Genomic DNA, 21,226 nt, shown 5'->3' on the forward strand with positions numbered 1-21,226 from the left:
TGTGTTCATCCAGCTCTACACCTTGTTATCTCAGATTCTCCAGCATCTGCAGTTCCTACTATCTCTGATACTAACCATGACAAGCTTCCTGGCTTTGTCTGCACTGAACAGCAAGTCAATACAGCAATACTATGAGCTTGGTATCTCTGGCTGAGGGGCAAGGTACAATAAAGCAAGGCACAGCCAAATGTTATAAGCAACCAGATAGGTTCAAAGTGAATGAGCACTAAGTGAATGAGCGAGCAAACTGGCCAGAGATGCAACCTGGTCTACTGAGTTGGGTGAATGTCCCCGAGTGCAAAATGTCCTTGCTGCAGTATGACAGTGATAGTTGCTGCTGCACCTCGAGGTGCGCTACTGAAGTGCAGAAGCATACTGTAGGTGAGGTTGTAGAATTGCTTGCCGAGCTAGTGTTTGATTCCAGACGTTTCATCACCCTGTTAGGTAACATCGTCAGTGTGCCTCTGGTGAAGCGTTGGTCTTCTGTCTCACTTGTTATTTTATATGCCTCGGTTTGCTGGGATGGTTGGCATCACTTCGGTTTTGTTTTTCAGTGGTTTATATATCAGGTCCAGTTCAATGTGTTTGTTGATGGAGTTCCAGTTGGAATGCCAGGCCTCCAGGAATTCCCTGACATGTCTGTTTGGCTTGTGCTATGTTGGATGTGTTGTCCCAATCGCGTTCGTGTCCTTCTTTGTCCATGTGTATTGAGACCGGTGAGAACTGGTCATGTCTCTTGGTAGCTAGTTGGTGTTTGTGTATCTTTATTGTCAGTTTTCTTCCAGTTTGGCCTTTCTCACAGTCTTTGCATGGTATTTTGTAAATTATTTTGGTTTTATTGGTTGTGAGTATGGGATCCTTTATGTTCGTCAGTAGCTGTGGTAGGGTGGTTGTTGGTTTGTGGGCTACCCTGATACCTAGGGGTCTGTGTAGTCTTGTGGTCATCTCTGATGTGTCTCCAAACAGTAGGGTGACTAGTGTGTCTGACCATGTTGTGTTGTCTTGTTGTGGTCTGTCACGGATTTCTGTATGTATGATCAATTTCTGTATGATCGATTTCTGTACGATCTTGAGAGATATCATAGAGTCATAGAGATGTACAGCATGAAAACAGACCCTTTGGTCCAACTTGTCCACGCTGACCAGCTATCCTCAATAAATCTAGTCCCATTTGGCCCATATCCCTCAACTCTTTTTCTATTCATATACCCATCCAGATGCCTTTTAAATGTTGTATTGTACCAGCCTTCACCACTTACTCTGGCAGCTCATTCCATACACGTACTGCCTTCTGCATGAAAAAGTTGCCCCTTAGGTTCCTTGTAAATCTTTCCCCTTTCACCTTTAAACCTATGCCCTCTAGTTTTGATACCCACCCTGGGAAAAAGACCTTGTCTACTCGCCTTATCCAAGCCCCTCATTGTTTAATAAACCTCTATAAGGTCACCCCTCAGCCTCCAACACTCCAGGGAAAATAGGCCCTGCCTATTCAGCCTCTCCCTATAGCTCAAACTTTCCAACTCTGGCAACATCCTTGTAAATATTTTCCGAACCCTTTTCAAATTTCACAACATCCTTCCTATAGCAGGGAGACCAGAATTGCATGCACTATTCCAATAGTGGCCTAACCAATGTCCTGTACAGCCGTAATATGGCCTCCCAACTCCAATATGCAATGCACTGACCAATAAAGGCAAGCATACCAAACGCATTCTTCACTATCCTACCTACCTATGACTCCACTTTTAAGGAACTGTGAACCTGCACCCTAGTGTCTCTTCTTTCAGCAACACTTCCCAGGACCTTACCATTAAGTGTATGACTCCTGCCCTGATTTGCCTTTCCAAAATGAAGCACCTCACATTTACCTAAATTAAAATCCATCTGCCACTCCTCGGCCCGTTGGCCCATCTAATCAAGTTCTGTTGTACTCTGAGGTCACCTTCTTCGTTGTCCACAACACCTCCAATTTTGGTGTCATCTGCAAACTTACTAAGCAGTCTATAAATTTACTGAATAAATAATTCCATTTTTAATATTTGACATGTCAGTTGTTTGTTTAGAAGTGCTCATAGGTTAGCCATCCAGTTTGACTTGCATTAAATCACTAGTAAAATAATTAGATGTTTTCACCCATTGGTTCACGTAACGTATTTTAGAAAATAGCTGAGTCGAATAAGGTTGAAATACAATCCTAACACAAACTTGCAGTTTCTTTTTGACAACTGGGAGGAATCATCTGGCCAGGCACCTTTTTCCTAGGTTATTGATTCCCCTGTACCTGAGTAAATTTCATAAATCAAAATACTCTTTCCACTTGTTTACTGTAAAATGAAACATACAGCATTAGGTATTTGTAAAATTGTATCCCAGTAAAAGACAAAACCTTCACAACTGGGTGAGGATGGAATGTAAGAAAAACTAGCAACAAATAATAAAAGTTGTGCAGAAAGTACATTTAGTACAAAGTTACTTGTTAAACAGTTCAGAATAAGGTATAATTCAGGAATTACTTTGTAAGCATGCAGAAAATATTGTGATCTAGAGTCAGACAGCATGGAAACAGACCCTTCGCTCCAACTTGTCCATGCCAACCATGTTCCCAAGCTAAATTAGTTCCACCTGCCTGCATTTGGCCCACATCCCTCCAAACCTTTCCAATTCATGAACTTATCCAAATGTCTTTTAAAGTGTAACTGTACCTGCATCCATCACTGCCTCTGGCAGTTCGTTCCACACCTTAACCAATCTCTGTGTAAAAAGGTAGCCTCTCATGTCCTTTGTAAATTTTTCTCCTCACCTTAAAAATATGCTTTGTAGTTTTGAACTTTCCCACCTTTAAGGAAAAGACTTTCATCTGTTAACCTTATCATTCACCTGACAATTCAACAACTTTCAAACAAGATGACGGTGGAGTAGCAGTGCTGCGCGGGCTCCTGAGCTGAGCTTGGGGCTAGTCTGCGCCTGTCTGTTTTCTTTTTTACTTTTTAACTTCTCTTTTACTTTTCTCTTTTGTTATTTTTCTCATTTTTCTTTTCTTTGAAACCTTTTTGTGGTGGGTTAATCGGCGACATCAGCACAGCAGTGAGAGTGGGTCGTGTGTGTAATGGCAGCATCCTCCTGACAGTCTGAGGTGGCAGACAACTCCTCCCAGCAATTTGGAGGTGATGGCAAAGATGTCCTCCTGGCATTCAGGGCTGGCGGTGCAAAGCAACTCCAGTGATTGTAGGCAACAATGGAAGCAAGAAAGCAGCTCCACCCAGCGATCAATGTGAGACTCGCAGGCTGGCCGAGATTTCAGGCCATGGCTATGCCCAAGTGCCTACGTCGATAGTTCCAAAAACCTTTTTGGAGATAAGACTTAAATTTTGAGATCTGGATGTTTTTCTTGCTTTTTGGTTTTCTTATTTCTGCTGTTTGGTTTTATTTTTTGAGATTCTAATTTTGTAACCAGGATGGTGCTGAAGAACGGCGACTTTGTACACTTTTTGCTGTACTCATGTATTTTTATATTCGAGCACACATGACAACATAGAACTGTACAGCATAGGAGCAGGCCCTTCGGCCCACCATGTTGTGCTGAACATGATGCCAAATTAAACTAATTCCTACTACCTGCCCTTGGTCCATATCCCTGCATTCCTTGCATATTCATGTGCTAATCTAAAATTCCCTTAAACACCCCTATCGTATCTGCCTCCATGACCACCCCTGTCAGAGCGCTCTAGACTCTTGCCGCTCTTTGTATAAAAAAACTTGCCCTTCACATCTCCTTTGAACTTTTACCTCTCTCGCCTTTAAATGCATGCTCCATAGTTTAGACATTTCAACCCCTGGGAAAACAATTCTAACTGTCGACCCTATCGTTGTATCTCATAAGTTATCGACTTCTATCAAGTCTCCCCTAAGCTTCCGCTGCTCCAGAGAGAAAAAAAAACAAGAGTTTTTCTAGCCTCTTCTTGTAGCAAATGCCCTCTAATCCAGGCAGCATCTTGGGAAATCTCTTCTGCACCCTCTCCAAAGCCTCCGCATCCTTCCTGTAATGTGATGACCAGAATTGAATGCAATACTCTAAGTGTGGCCTAACCAAAGTCTTATAAAGCTGTGATCTAATTCTAAACTCTAATTATCTGTGCCTCTCATGATTTTATAAACTTCTATAAGGTCACCCCTCAACCTTCCACACTCCAGTGAAAAAAAAGTCCCAGCCCATGCAGCCTATTTTTAAAACTCAAACCCTCCATTCCCAGCAATTTCCTGGTAAATCATTTCTGAATCCTCTCCAGTTTAATAATATCCTTTCTACAACAGGGCAACCAGAACTGTGCACAATACTGCAGAAGAATTCTGTTTTTCATTGTATTCTTTACAAGAAAACAAAGGGTGAATAACTAATTAACTTCCAATTTAGATTGAAAGCTGGGGAAGTTACTTTCAAATGAATTATCTTGCCAGAACAGTTAGTGTCTGAACTACAAGATTGACTGTCTCGGATGAATATTATTGCATCATGGTAATGATCATCATGGTTAATACAAGTAGATTTCTTTCATATCTTTGCATTTTCTCTGTCAGGATGAAACTATAGGATCATATATTTAGGACTTTATATCAGAATTCTGTTAACAAAGAATGTTTTGTGCTACTTCACACAAGATGAACTTTGGGTTTTAAAATAAGCTTGAGGTCCTCTCAGTTGTTTAATGTGTTTGTTCGCTGGCTACATGCCCCAGAAGTTGGGCATACAATGCTATTGAGTAGAGGGGTTTATGCTCTTGGCAGTTCAATAGAATGAAAGGTAACCTAATCAAAATATGTAGAGGACATGATGGTGCTGATGCAGAAAGATTGCTTTTTCCTGGTTACAGAGTTGAGCACAAGGGCTTATTTCAGAACAATTTTGAGGAATTGAGGGCTCCACAAAAGTAAACAAGTGAACAATGCTGAATCCCTATGACTGTCTTCCCACCTTTTTTTCTCGAAAGGTAGAATTTTAACATTTCCATTGTCTGTTTGCACACTCCTACTTTTCCAAGAGTCTATCTAGACATGTTTCTGCAATCCACTTAAAACTTATAACTATAGTCAGGTGACTTGGGAGCATGGTAGCAGCCATGCTAGACTTAAAAATAAAAGTTATCATGTCAGATCTCCTTTGTTCATTCATGACACTTTTGTTTTGGTTTTACCAACCTATCAAGTGGTAAAATGACAAGTTAGAAGTTTAAAAAAGTGAACAATGTTGTGACACTGGTGCTGAAATGATATTGTTTATGTAACATACTGTTAATTGATAGAATAAAATGGAAACATTTAAACTCACTGCCTCACTACTACTTTATCTCCAATATTACTTAGAGTTTCTTGATTTCAGCAATGCTTTGCATTGCAGACTGGTAGCTAAAGTAAGATCTCATGGGATTCAAGGAAATTTGGCTAATTGGATCCAGAATTGGCTGAGCGGCAAGAAGCAGAGGGTGATGGTCAAGGGCTGGTTTTTGTGACTGGAAATCTGTGGAGTTCCAAAGGGATCAGTATTGGGGTCCTTGTTGTTTGTAGTAAATGTAAACAATCTACAATGTAGGAGAATTGACCGGGAAGTTTGCAGATGATAGCAAAAGTGATTGGATGGTAATAGTGGGGATGATGACCTTAGATTACAGTGGGGTATAGACAGGCGGGTCAGATGGGCTGATCAGTGGCAAAAATAATTCTGTCTGGATAAGTGTTGTGGTGCACTTGGGCAAGACAATCTAGACAAGGGAATACATGATAAATGATAGGTCCGTGGGAAGAAGCACTGAGGATCAGAGGGACCTTGGTGTGCATGTTCACTGGCCCCTTAAGGTAGCAGGACAGGCAGATGAGGTATTTGAGGCATATATGATACTTGCCTTCGTTGGGTTTTAGAGGGGAGATAATGCTGGAACTGTATAAAAGGTTAGGCCACAGCTAGAGTATTGTGTGCAGTTCTGGAATCCACATTATGGGAAGGATGTGATAGCACTGGAGAGGCTGCAGAGATGATATAGCAGGATGGGCTGGAGAGTTTTAGTTATGAGGAGTGATTGGATAGACTGGGGTTGTTTCCCTTGGAATAGAGGAGACTGATGGGCAACAAGATTGAGATATATAAAACTGAGGAGCATAGACAAAAAAGTCTTTACTCTTTTAGAAGGCAGAACACATAAACAGAACATTATTTAATGGAATAAAAACTGCAGAAAGGGGCAACACAAAGGGATTTGGGGGTACTAGTGCACAAAACATAGGAAACTAGCACACAGGTGCGGCAGGTACCCTGGAATGTTGGTCCTTATTTCAAGGGGGTTGGAGTAGAAGAGTAGGGAGACTTATGGCATTTGTGCATGGTACTAATGAGACCACATCTGGAGTACTGTGAGCAGTTTTGCTTCCCTTATTTAAGGAAATATATCATTTAATTGGAGGCAGTTCAGAGAAGGTTCACTAGGATAGTCCCTGGTATGGAGGGATTGTCTTATGAACAAAGGCTAAACAGGTTGGGACTGTATTCCGAGATAGTAGGAACTGCAGATGCTGGAGAATCTGAGATAACAAGGTGTAGAGCTGGATGAACACAGCAGTCCAAGCAGCATCAGAGGAGCAGGAAGGCTGATGTTTCGGGCCTAGACCCTTGTTCAGATGCTGCTTGGCCTGCTGTGTTCATCCAGCTGTACACCTGGTTATCTGGGACTGTATTCACTGGAGTTTAGAAGAATGAAGGGTGATCTCATAGAAACATATAGGATTCTCAAGGGGCTTGACAGGGTAAATGCTGTGAGGATGTTTCTCCTGACAGGAGAATCTAGGACTAGGCAGCATATACTCAGAATAAAGGGATGCTAATTTAAGACTGAGATGAGGAGGAATTATTTCTGCGTTGAGAGTCTTTGGAACTCCTTGCCACAAAGCTGTGGGAGCAGAGTATGTAATTTTCAGGCTGAGATAGATCGATGGGTGGATGGACAGGCATGGGGCAAGAGCACAAAAGGGGACATGGTAAATGTCGGGTCACCCAGGATCGTATTGAATGGCAGAGCAGCTTGAAGGGCTGATTAGCCTACTCCTATTTTCTGATTTTTTTTTTATGGTGGTGGGATCTATTACTATGGACTAGATGTAAGGTATATGGGAAGAAGATTTAGAGGGGGTGTGAGGAAATACGTTTCTCCTACAGAGGGTGGTGGAAATCTAGAACTCACTGCCAGTGAGGTTCATACAAGCAGGAACCTCAAAACATTTAAGTATTTAGATGTACACTCGTGATGCCAAAGCATTGCAAGACTGGGCTTCGTGCTGGAAAGTGGGATTAGAATAGTAAAATGATTGTCTTTGACTTGCGCAGACGTAATGGGCCAATGGACCTTCTTCTGTGTCAGAGGTCTATGACAATGGTTACAGGTTGAATTCTCTGAGCACATAAAGGATATGGTGAATGTAAAATTGCAATGGATGAGTTATACATGGACTTTCAAGAAACAGACCTTTGCAGGCAACAGGAAAATATAAAGCATGGTAAATAATTCTAATGGCAAAGACACTGCAAATGATTAATGGTGGAATGAACATAGAAGTAGCAGATGCAGTTTAGTAAGTGTGAGGAGTTATATTTTACTTGAAGGCAATTATACTTCGAATGGGGGAAGGGTGGAAATGTGATTGAGCGGACAAAATTTGAGGGATAGAAACACAGGATGTTAAAAAGAAAATAAGCTCATGGAATATTGAAATTTATACAAACATATGAATTTGAAAGTCAAGGTAATAATGAATCTACATTAAATTTTTGTATGACTACAATTGGATTTCGTTATGCAGATTTGGACTCCATAGTAGAGAAAAAGTTTTGAGGCAGTTGGGAGAGTACAAGCTGTATTCATTCAAATGTGTTCAAAAATCTTATTGGAACAGTGGAGATTAAATGGAGGTTTGATTTAGGGTTTTGAACTGATGAGGGCATGAGCAGTTTTGTGCTCTTTCCCCATGCCTGTCCATCCACCCATCTATCTATCTCAGCTCATACTTTACAAACAATGTCCCAGACACCACCATCACCATCCTTGGATACGTCCTGTCTCCCCGGCAGGACAGATCCAGCAAAGGTGGCGGCACAGTGGTATACGTTCGGGAGGGAGTTGCTCTAGGAGTCCTCAACATTGACTCCAGACCCCATGAAGTCTCATTGCTTCAAGTTAAACATGGGCAATGAAATCTCCTGCTGATTACCACATACTGTCCTCCCTCAGCTGCTGAATCAGTACTCCTCGATGTTGAACAACACTTAGAGGAAGCACTGAGGATGGCAAGGGCACAAAATGTACTCTGGGTGGGGGATTTCAATGTCTACCACCAAGAGTGGCTCGGCAGCAATGCTACAGCTGGAGCTGGTCGGGTCTAAAGGACATAGCTGCTAGACTGGGTCTGCAGTAGGTGGTGAGGGAACCAACAAGAGGGCAGAACATACTTGACCTCGTCGTTACAAATCTGCCAGCTGCAGTTGCATCTGTCCATGACAGTATCGGTAAGAGTGACCATCGCACAGACCTTGTGGAGACGAAGTCCCGGCCTCACGTTGAGAACAACCTCCATCGTGTTGTGTGGTACTATCACTGTGCTAAATGGGACAGACTTCTCACAGATTTAGCAACTCAAGACTGTGCATCCATGAGCCGCTGTGGGCCATCAACAACAGCAGAATTGTACTCCAGCACAATCTGTAACCTCATGGCCTGGCTTAACCCCCATTCAACCGTTACCATCAAGCCAGGTGATCAATCTTGGTTCAATGGAGAGTGCAGGCGGGCATACCTCAAGATGAGGTATCAACCTGGTGAAGCTACCAAACAGGACTACTTGCACGCCAAACAGTGAAAGCAGCAAGCGATCGAAAGAGCTAACTGGTCCCACAACCAATGGATCAGATCGACAGAGCTAACCGATCCCACAACCAATGGATCAGATCGAAGATCTGCAGTCCTGCCACATCCAGTCATGAATGGTGAAGGACAATTAACAACTCACTGGAGGAGGAGGCTCCACAAATATCCCCATCCTCAATGATGGAAGAGCCCAGAACATCAGTGCAAAAGATAAGGCTGAAGTATTCGCAGCAATCTTCAGGCCAGAAGTGCCGAGTGGATGATCCATCTCTACCTCCTTCAGTGGCCCCCAGCATTACAGATACCAGTCTTCAGCCAATTCGATTCACTCCACATGAGATCAAGAAATGATTGGAGACACTGGATACTGCAAAGGCTACTGGCCCTGACAACATTCCAGCAATAGTACTGAAGACTTGTGCTCCAGAACTTGCCGCTCCCCTAGCCAAGCTGTTCCAGTACAGTTACAACACTGGTATCTACCCAGCAATATGGAAAATTCCCCAGGTATGTCCTGTACACAAAAAGCGGGACAAATCCAACCCAGCCAATTACCGCCCCATCAGTCTCCTCTCGATCATCAATAAAGTGATGGAAGGTGTCATCATCAGTGCTATCAAGCAGTACCTGCTCAGAAATAACCTGCTCAGCGACGCCTGGTTTGGGTTCCGCCAGGGCCACTCAGCTCCAGATCTCATTACAGCCTTGGTTCAAACATGGACAAAAGAGCTGAATTCCAGAGGTGAGGTGAGAGTGACAGCCCTTGAGTTGAGGAGCCCTGGCAAAACTAGAATCAATGGATATCAGGGGGCAAATGCTCCGGTGGTTGGAGTCATACCCGACACATAGGAAGATGGTCATGGTTGTGGGAGGTCAATCATCTCAGCTCCAGGACATCCCTGCAGGATTTCCTCAGGGTAGTGTCCTAGGCCCAATCGTCTTCAGCTGCTTCATCAATGACCTTCCCTCCATCATAAGGTCAGAATTGGGGATGTTCGCCAATGATTGCACAATGTTCAGCATCATTTGTGACTCCTCAGATACTGAAGCAGTCCATGTTCACATGCAACAAGATCTAGACAATATCCAGGCTTGGGCTGACAAGTGGCAAGTGATGTTCACGCCATACAAATGCCAGGCTATGACCATCACCAATAAGAGACAATCTAACCACCGCCCCTTGACATTCAATGGTGTTACCATCACTGAATCCCCCAACATCAACATGGGGCTTACCATTGACCACAAACTCAACTGGACTCACCACATTAACGGAGTGGCTACAAGAGCAGGCCAGAAGCTGGGAATACTGCGGCGAGTAACTCCCCTCGTGTCCCCAAAGCCTGTCCACCGTCTACAAGGCACAAGTCAGGAATGTGATGGAATACTCCCCACTTGCCTGGATGATGCAGCCCCAACAACACTCAAGAAGCTTGACACCATCCAGGACAAAGCAACCCGCTTGATTGGCACCACATCCACAAGCATTCACTCCCTCCACCACCGACACTCAGTAGCAGCAGTGTGTACTATCTACAAGATGCACTGCAGAAATTCACCAAAGATTCTCAAACAGCACCTTCCAAACCCACGACCACGTCCATCTAGAAGGACAAGGGCAGCAGATACATGGGAACACCATCCCCTCCAAGTTCCTCTCCAAGCCACTCACCATCCTGACTTGGAAATATATTGCTGTTCCTTCACTTTTGCTGGGTCAAAATCCTGGAATTCCTTCCCTAGTGGCATTGTGGGTCAACCCACAGCAGGAAGACTGCAGCAGTTCAAAAAGGCAGCTCACCAACACCTTCTCAACGGCAGCCAGGGATGGGCAAGAAATGCTGGCCAGCCAGCGATGCCCACATCCCACAAAATGAATTTTAAAAAGTTCAAAATAAGCTGTTTGTGAGAATTAGATACATGATTAAGAGCAAAAGATTTAAGATATTGAACAGAAAGAAAATGTGTTTCCATTGAGACTTAAAAATCTATGAAATACATTACCAGAATTAATGATTGAACATGTTTGGAATCTTGTACAGATATTGAGAGTCATGCCTGAGGAGGTGGCAAAAGCACCTTGTTGCTCCTGTTTTTGGAAAAGCTACCACATCATGTGCCATTCAAACACATAATATGTGAGTAGTGGGCCATTCCCCAGCATCGAGGACTTTGTGGTGGAAGGAGAACCTGACTGCTAAGAGTTGCCAATCAGAGGCCAGTAACTCTACTGAGCAGTCACAGCACTGGAGAGATAGTAGCTACTGCAGATAGAACATCTTTGCAAGGCCTAGGATAATCCCTGGAATCTGGTCAGAGATGAGTGGTGGCAGAAGTGGGGGTCAGAAGCAAGGAAAGGCATTTCGGTAAAGGCATAGGTTTGCCTGTTGTGCTCCCATCTCCCTCCTTGCTCACCACTGGGTTAATAGTACCTCACCAGGCTGAGACCCTTAAGCGGGCATTAATCGAATGGCTTTGCCTCCACAGACTTAATTAGAGAGGAGCCAGGAAGGTGACTGAGACCCATCCTGCCTAATTTAAATGGTCCCTTGCTATGAAACCTATCACAAGGAAGGGCAGAAGTTTCTACTCCATGTTAACATTAAAGGATAGCTAGGTAGCTAAAGAAATAGGGAGAAGGATTAGGATAAAAACTACTATTTGGGTGATGGATAAATATCAAAGTGGATAGTTGGGCTGAACAGTCTGTTTCTGTGTTGTAATTTTTATGTAATTCTATGAAAAAGCTAGACAAAATTCAAGCCAGATTACTGTAATGGTGTGTTTTCCAACAGGCAAGAGAAGTTAAGAATACAAAATGCAGTCAGTTCAAAGTTTTTACTGAAAGGATGAGTAAATATTTAGGGAAGAATATTAAAATGGACAGTACAAATGAATAGGGACAACAAACCTTCCTGGAGAAAGAGGATTGAAGGAGATTTTTTTTTAAAAAAAGGGTTCATTGGCTTTAGTTTCTTTTGTACTATGTGGTAATCTCTGCATTTTTAGTTTAGTTCTTATTCAACATTGTTGACTTTAGTCATCTCTTTGAAATGAAAATGCAGTGGGACAAGTGGTCTGATATCAGAAGCAGCACAGATTGTTGCATACAACTATCTGTTCCATCTGTTAGTATCAACTGTGACTCAGTTGATAGTCCTCATCTGAGTCAAAAGGCCATGGGCTCAAACTCTGCTCACTAGACTTGACCATTTAGTTTACGTAAGAAATAGAAGGAGGAGTAGGTCATCTGGCCCGTCGAGCCTATTTAGCTTAATATTTCAATGTAATGAATATGTATTATCATAAATGCATCTTTCAAACTAAAACTCTACCTGCAGCCTCTGGTGAATGTTAAATAAAAAAAGTTTTGTTGCAGCTATTCAGAGATCAGCAGATTATCTGGCATCATAGTTGATACTTAACCCTCAAACAACTTAACTAAAAACAGATTATTTGGTTGTAATCACATTGCAGCCACACCTGCTGTGTTTATCCAAAAATTTACGCTTAATATAATGTTAGTGGTAAGCAATGAATGAACTTGTAAAGGCTGTCTGGTAGCAGTCTTACATCTGAGTGAGGTGGTTTTAGAATCAAGCTTCACTCCAGGTTTGAGCATAATAATCTAAACTGACATTCCAATGAAATACTGAGGGCATGTTGCATATTTGGCTATATTGTTTTTGAGGTGAGACTTTAAACAGAGTCCCTGAATGGATGGACATAAAAGATTCCATGGTATAAGCTCAAAGAAGAATAGGGGCGTTCTCCCCAGTTTTCTTGCCAATCGGGAAGGCAATGACCTAGTGATATTATTGCTAGCCTATTAATCCAGAGACCTAAGTAATGTTCTGGTGACCCAGGTTTGAATGCTACCAGGGCAAATAGTGTTAATTTGAATTCAATAAAAATCGAGAATTAAGAGTCCGTGAAGATATTTGGAAAAATCTATCTTGTTCACTAATGTCCTTTAGGGAACAAAATTTGCTGTCCTTACATGGTCTGGCCTACAGGTGACTCCAGGTCCATAGTAATATGGTTGACTCTTGAGTGCCCTCTCAGCAATTCGGGATGGGCAATGAACGCTTGCCTAGCCAGTAATGCCTGCACACGGTGAATGGATTTTTTTTTAAAAGATCACAAGCAGATTATATGGTCATTTGTGGGAGTTTGTTGTGCATAAATTGGCTGCTGTGTTTCCTACAACCACTTTCAAAGAATTCTGTTGGCTGTATAGTGTTTTGAGATATCTAGTGGTTATGAACAGTGCTATATAAATGCAAGTCTATCTTTTCTTCAGATGGTTAGACTCCAGCTGAGAATAGAAATATCACTGTATACACTCTGTTCTTTTAGCCGGGGCACCATGGAGAAGGATGTTTAGCGACTTGGACATCTGATCTCTCATTGCACACCCAATAGATTAAACATATCATACTGTTCATATTGTTTTTCAACAGTTACTGCAAAATAGCAATCAACAAAGCAATCCCCTTGTTCACAGAAGCAACCTTGAATGTGTTCTCCACAGCATCTGTGGAGAGAAAACAGAGTTAATGTTTCAAATCCAGTCATTTCTCCTCAAAACCGATAGCATCTAGAAAAAGTGCTTTTTTATCTTGATAACAAGATATTGGGGGTGAAAAGGAGTTGAGTTCTTAGGTATGAGGTGATGCACCTTGGCAGAACAAATAAGGCAAGGAGATGCTTGATGAATGGCAGTACCCCGGTAAGCACCAATGATCAGAGGGACTTTTTAGTGTGCATGTCCATCAGTCCCTTGAGATAGTGAGAAGGGTAGATAAAGTGGTTAACAAGGCATTTGGGATACTTGCCTTTATTAGCCGAGTCATAGAGTTTAATGGAGGGGAGGTGATGTTGGAACCTTACAAAACACTGGTTAGACCACAGGTATTGTGTGCAGCAATTCTGGCATCCAAGGCGTAGGAGGGATGTGATTCCACTGGAGAGTTCAGTGAAGATTTAGCAGGATGTTGCCTGGGCTGGAGAGTTTTAGTTACGAGGAGTGATCGGATAGACTGGGGTTGTTTCCCTTGGAGTAGAGGAGACTGATGGGCAACAAGATTGAGATATATAAAACTGAGGAGCATTGACAGAAAGAAACCTTTACTCTTTTAGAAGGCAGAACACATAAACAGAACATTATTTAATGGAAAAAAAAACTGCAGAAAGGGGCAACACAAAGGGATTTGGGGTTACTAGTGCACAAAACATAGGAAACTAGCACACAGGTGCGGCAGGTACCCAGGAACGCTGGAATGTTGGTCCTTATGTCAAGGGGGTTGGAGTAGAAGAGTAGGGAGACTTATGGCATTTGTGCATGGTACTAATGAGACCACATCTGGAGTACTGTGAGCACTTTTGCTTCCCTTATTTAAGGAAATATATCATTTAATTGGAGGCAGTTCAGAGAAGGTTCACTAGGATAGTCCCTGGTATGGAGGGATTGTCTTATGAACAAAGGCTAAACAGGTTGGGACTGTATTCACTGGAGTTTAAAAGAATGAAGGGTGATCTCATAGAAACATATAGGATTCTTAAGGGGCTTGACAGGGTACATGCTGGGAGGATGTTTCTCCTCAAGGGAGAATCTAGGCGGCATATACTCCGAATAAAGGGATGCTAATTTAAGACTTGTATAAAGAAATTAAAAGATTGAGATTGCCCTCCTTATAGCAGAGAAGACTGAGAAGGGCAGTGCGATTGAGGTATATAAAATTTATAAGGGGCAGAGGCAGGGTAGACAAGAAAGAACTTTTCCCCTTAGTGGAAGGATCGGTGACCAGGGATATAGATTTAAGATATGGGGCAGAACATTTAGAGAAGATGTGAGGGAATAATCTTTTCACCCAGAGGGTGGTGAGAACATAGAATCACTACCTGTAAGGATGATACAGGCAGAAACCCTTATAACATTTAAGACGTATTTAGATGGACACTTGTGATGCCAAGGCATACAAGGCTATGGGCCAAGTGCTGAAAAATGAGATTAGAACAGTCAGGTAGTTGTTTTTGATCTGCACAGATCTGATGAGCCTTTTTCAGTTCTGTAGATCTCTATGGCTCTATAAGAGATGGTTAACAAAGATAAAGCAACTGAGTTTGGTATGTGAATTTTCAAATGGTCACTAAAGCGATTAATAGAGAAGTTGAAGCCATGAGATTAAAGGGACAGCAGAAGCGTGCATAGAAACAAAGTGAAAGTGGGAATGGTGTAGGTTTTCAGATTAGAGAGGAATGTGCCATGGTGCCCTTACCACCAGCACCACCACCATATGTAATAGGCTCTCTTTTTGAGATGTGTCAATTACACAGAAATGGGTATCCAGCATAATTCCAAAGATTTCCAATGACAGTAAAACTAGGTAAAGTAGTAAAAAGTGTGGAAGATTGTAGCAGACTAGACTTCAGCAGGACATAGACTGGTGAAATATACAGACATATGAGAGATGAAATTTAATGCAGAAAAATATGAAGTGGTGCATTTTGGAATTGTGAGGAAGGCCGTATAAATCAAGAGATAGCTAGCCCAGATCTAAGATCTTTTCTGAGGCTGAGGCATATTGTTGGGGCAGTGTAAAAAAAAACTCACTCAGTATCTAACCCATGCTGTTCGTGCCATAGGAACGTTGATGGGCTAGTGTAGCTAGAGCTCTATTCTGTACCTATACATAAAACATTTGAATGCTAGTACTGCTTTCCATTCCATTGAAAGGTATTCTATTCTGTAGAACTGACATCTGCCAACTTAATAAGCACTGAAATTCAATCAAAAGACGTCTTAACAATAATTTGAGTGATAGAGCTGTACAGCACGGAAACAGATCCTTCGATCCAACTCCTCCATGTCAACTACATATACTACTGTAGTCCCATTTGTCAGCAATTGGCTCATATTCCTCTAAACCTTTCCTATTCCTATACAAATGCAGATGCCTTTTAAATGTTGTAATTGTACCAGCCTCCATCACTTCCTCTGGCAGTTCATTCCAAACACCCACCACCCTCTGTGTGAAGAAGTTCCCACTTAGGTCCCTTTTAAATCTTTACCCTTTAATCTTAAACCAATGCTCTTTAGTTTTGGCCTCGCCTACCCTGGTGGATAAATCACCTGTACCAGATGGGCAGCACCCCAGAATCCTGAAGGAGATAAGCTGAGGAGATTGTAGAGCCATTGGTGATCTTTCAAGAATCACTGGAGTCAAGGAAAGCCCCAAAGGACTGGAAAATGGAGGTGCAGGTAGTGTTGGAGAAGTGGGAAAGCTACAGAAGGATTTGAACATGCTAGGAGATTCAGCAAAGAAGTGGTAGATGGAATAAAATGTGGGAAAGTGAGAGGTTATGGACTTTAGTAGAAACAGCAGAGGCGTAAACCATTTTCTAAATGGGGAAATCTTCAGAAATCTGAAGCACAAAGGGACTTGGAGTCCCAATTCAGGATTCTCTTAAGCTTAGCATGCAGATTCAGTTGAGAGTTAGGAAAGCAAATGCAATGTTAGTGTTCATTTCAAGAAGGCTGGAGCATAACAGCAGCAATGTACGGCTGACACCATATAAGGCTCTAGTCAGGCCACGTGTGGAACATTGTGAGCAGTTTTGAGCCCTAAAACTAAGGAAGGATGTGCTGGCATTGGAGGGAATCCAGAAACGGTTTACAAGAATGATCCCGGGGTGAATGGCTAGCTATATGAGGAGCAGTTGAGGATTCAATGAACTTTAGAAGGTTAGGGGATCTCATTGAAAATTATAGAATACTGAGAAACCCGGACAAAAATGGATGTAGAGAAGATGTCTCCGCTAGTAAAAGAAACTAGGACCTGAGGCACAGCCTAAAAGTAAAGAGACGACTGCTCAGAACTGAGATGAGGATGATTTTTAATCTGTGGAACGTATTGCCACAGATGGCTGTGGAGGCCAAGTCATTGAGTATAATTAAGACAGAGATACATAAGTTCTTGATTGGTAAGGGGTTCAAGGGTTAGAGGGAGAAGGCAGAGAATGGGGTTGAGAAACATTTAAGCCATGATTGCATGGTGCAGCTTCACAATGGTCAAATGGCCTAATTCTGCTCCTATGTCTTATGATCCTGGGGGTTACCACTGACGAGAAACTCGACAGGAGTCATCAAAATAATATAGTGGCTACAAGAGCAGCTCAGAGGCTAGTTATACTGCAGCGAGTAACTCACCTGCTGACTCCCCAAAGCCTGTCCACCATCTACAAGGCACAAGGCAGGAGTGTGATGGAATACTGCCCACATGCCTAGATGACTGCAGCCCCGTCAACACTCAAGAACTTGACAGCATCCACAATAAAGCAATCTACTTGATTAGCACCACATCCACTCTCTCCTCCACCGATGCATAATAACGGCAGGATGTACTATCTACAAGATGCACTGCGGTAATTTGCCAAAGGTCTTTAGACAGCACCTTTAAAACCCACAACCACTTCCATCTAGATGGACAAGGGTAGCAGGTACATGGGAACACTACCATGTGTAAGTTCCCGTCCAACTCACTCATCATCTTGACTTGAAAATATATCATCATTTCTTCATTGTTGCTGGGTCAAAATCCTGAAATTTCCCCCCAAATGGCATTGTGGGTGTACCTGCACCACATGAACTGCAGCAGTTCAAGAAGGCATCACCATCACCTTGTGAAGAGCAACTAAGGATGGAAATAAATGCTGGCCAGCCAGCAATGGCCATGTCCCACAAGTGAATAAGTAAAAATCCCAAGTAAATAATTGAGGCTCCAACACTGGTTCTTATGGCACACTGCTCATCATGTCTTGCCAACCTAAAAGCAATCCATTTACACCCACCTTCTGCTTCAGATTAGTTAACCAATCCATTAACCATGTTGACTCTGCCTGGTTTCATTAATATATTCAAAGTGTCCTACCCTGTCCTCCTTAATAGATTCTAACATGTCCCTTCTTCTCTGCTGATCTCTAGTGCATACTGTTGTAAGAAATTGTTCTGAAAACAATGGTCTGTCTTATGAGGAGAGATTGAGCTGTTAGTTATATTTGCTGGAGTTTAGAAGAATGAGAGGAGATTTAATTGAGGTATATAAGATGTTAAATGGGATTGACCAAATAGACATAGAGCAGATGTTTCTCCTTGTGGGGCAATTTGGAACAAGAGGTCATAGTTTTCAGATATGGGATGGCAGATTTAAAACAGATATGAGGAGGAATTACTTCTCATAGAATCATAGAACTCTGCAGTGTGGAAGCAGACTATTCAGCCAATCAAGTCCCTCCAAAGAGTATAGCACCCAGATCCAAACCCTATCCTATCCCCATAATCGTGCATTCCCCATGGCTAATTCACCTAACCTAGACATCCCTGGACACTATGGGCATTTTAACATGGCCAATTCACCTAATCTGCACATCTTTGGACTAAGAAACCGAAATGCCCAGTTATGAAATCTTTTAAAGCTACAGGCATCATGAATGATACCTTATTGAATATTGCAATCTTAACTTCTTGCCATGTCTTCTCTACTTAATTTAACAAATTGTCTCAAACTTGATCCCTCATTCCCACTGTCTAGTTTACAGCCTCCTCTGCTGACCTGGTTATATGACTCACCAGAACACTGGACCCAGCAAAGTTCAGGTGAGAACCATCCCACAAGCACAGTTCTGACGTACCATTTCTCCTACAGCAATGAGCCATGCATCTCTCTCATGTCCTCTGGTTTCCAATACTCCACTAATGTGAACAGTTTCTCCCTATCTGTCCAGGCCCTTCATGATTTTGAGCACATCTGTTAATGGCCTATTTCTGTTGCTATTTACTATTACTTGTGGTGCAGTAGGTATGATATAATATTTGAAGATACATTCACTGACTTTAACCTTTTGTGTGAGACCATTTTAACTTCTTGCGACATTGCATCCAGGATTGATTCCTGACATTGACTTCCACACTACCAGCTCTGACAAATTTCTGATTGTGTCTATCTTCTGGAGAGACTTCTCCCACCACCTGTGGACATTCCTCCTACCATACACCTTCACCAAGACTTTCAGTGCTGCATGTGAAATCCTAAGAGCCAGCTCTCTCCTATATTGTGGCATTCTTCAAGTTCACATTAAGCTCCCTCAGGATTGCCAGAATCTGCCTCAGTCCCACTGCAACTCCCCTTTAAAAGTTGCAGCTTTATCAGTACTAGCAGCTCATGATAATAGCCCCCTGATCTGGCATCCTACTGTCAACAGTGAGGTAAATTATAAAATCATTTAAAACTGCAATGATACAGTCTAGAAAAAGAAGAGGAACAAAGAAATTATTCAAAATATATCTTGGAAAATGCTTTTGTTCCAATTAATTTTCTCTAAGCTACAGCATAAAACAATTAATTGACAATAAAAGCATTAACCAATTCAGTTGCCTGATTTGTGCTTAAAATCTAAAGGCTTGTTCCTTTGTCAGGTACTTAAGACGTGAGTTTCTAAGACTTCCTGGAGTGAAGAACGTCTGTAGCAGCAGACTACAACAACCTCACCAACAATACAGAAGTGTTATATGTCAAAGTTTTCCAAAGAGACAAAAGTTAAGAAGCACAGTAAGTTGTGTAGTTGGGACCAGAAAGATACAAAAAGACATAGACAGATTACATGAGTAGGAAAAACTATGGCAAATAGAAATGAGTATGGGGAAGTGTGTGTGGGGTAATGAAAAACACAGGGGCAACTCCGTTGTATGCATGACATTTATAATGATGGAGGATGGTGGTAGCTCATGTCCTGTGCTGAACGTCGATCATCCACCCAATAGTCGACTCTTTCTGGTCATCAGCAAATCAATATCTGAGGAGGCAATCAGAGAAAAATTTTCCTTGTTTGGCGATATCCAGGACATTTGGGTGGTGCGGGACAAACAGTCCAAAAATCATAAGGGTATTGCCTATGTGAAGTTCAGAAAATCATGGCAAGCCTGTAAAGCAATGGAGGACATGCATGGCAAAACTCTCACTGGGGACACCAAACCCATCAAGGTGTTCATAGCACAATCCAGAGGATCTAAGAGCCACCGTGATGTTGAAGATGAGGAGTTGACTAGGATTTTTGTTATGGTTCCAAAATCCTATGCAGAAGATGATCTGAGAGAAAAGTTTAAGGCTTTTGGAGATATTCAATACTGTAATATTGTCAAGAACAAGAAAACTGGGGAGAGCAAAGGCTTTGGCTATGTGAGATTTCTGAAACCGTCTCAGGCTGCTCAGGCCATTGAAAATTGTGACCCATCTTTTAAGGCAATACTTGCAGAGCCGAGGAAAAAATTTACATACTCTGAGAATATTTGTGTGAGAAGCGACAAAGAAAATTTATCACATAGACAAGGGTTTCGTCCTCTGAGAGATCAAAATGTGTTACCTTTTCATGAATTTAGCAATTTTGAAACAAGTGAAATAAGTAGTAGTGAAATGGGAGCAAAAATAACAGGAGCGGGTGAGATGAGAGGAATTGGTGCACTGAAAGGTGAAGGAAGAAGAGGAGTTGACGAAATGAGAGGAGGTGTCAGTGGAGAAAGAAATGGTAAAATGAGAGGGGGAGAAAGAAGAACTGGTGAAATGAGAGGAACTGGTAAGATAGGAAACAGTGAAATAATAGGATCCAGTGAAATGAGAGGTGACGAAAGGGGTGATGAATTGAGAGGAATTGATGAGATTAGAGGTGGGAAAAGGGCAGGTGAAAAAAGAGGAATTGGTGAAATAACAGATGTCTATGAAATCGGAGTTGGAGAAAGAACTGGTGAGATGAGAGGATCCAGTGAAGGGCGAGATGGGAAAAGAAGGGGTGGTGAAATGAGAGGAGTCAGTGAAGTGCGGGCAATCAGAGAAATAAGTGGAGTCAGTGAGATAGGAGCAGCTGGTGAGATGGGGGAAGGTGGTGAGATGAGAGGAGTTGGTAAAATGCAAGGTGAGAAAGGAAGGGTTGGTGAAATAAGAGGAGTTGGGGAAATGAGAGGAGTCAGTGAGGTGAGGGGAATTGGTAAAATAAGGGGAGTTGGTGAGATGAGAGGAGTCATTGAGATGAGAGGAGGTAATGAGGTGTGGGGTGTCGGCGAGATGAGGGGAGTCAGTGAGATGAGAGGAGGTGGTGAGATGTGGGGCATCAGTGAGATAAGGGAAGTCAGTGAGGCGAGGGGAGTCGCTGATGTGAAAGATGTCAGTGAGATGAGAGGAGGTGGTGAGATGTGGGGGGTCAGTGAGATGAGGGAAGTGGGTGAAGTGAGGGGAGATGGTGAGATGAGAGGGGTCAGTGAGATGAGGGGAGAT

General features: G+C 42.4%; 1 protein-coding gene across 1 annotated transcript in view; it reads left to right on the forward strand.

The window, feature by feature from the left end:
* The first annotated feature begins 19,666 nt into the window (after nt 1–19,666).
* LOC109924974 (RNA-binding protein 45-like) overlaps nt 19,667–21,226 on the forward strand; it is a 2,752-nt gene continuing 1,192 nt past the window's right edge. The window contains exon 1 of the mRNA XM_048612322.1: nt 19,667–20,363. Coding sequence (XP_048468279.1) covers nt 19,667–20,363 — 697 coding nt within the window. The remainder of the gene's footprint in view (nt 20,364–21,226) is intronic.

Source organism: Rhincodon typus, chromosome 26, assembly GCF_021869965.1.
Source record: "Rhincodon typus isolate 14 chromosome 26, sRhiTyp1.1, whole genome shotgun sequence".
NCBI lineage: Eukaryota > Metazoa > Chordata > Chondrichthyes > Orectolobiformes > Rhincodontidae > Rhincodon > Rhincodon typus.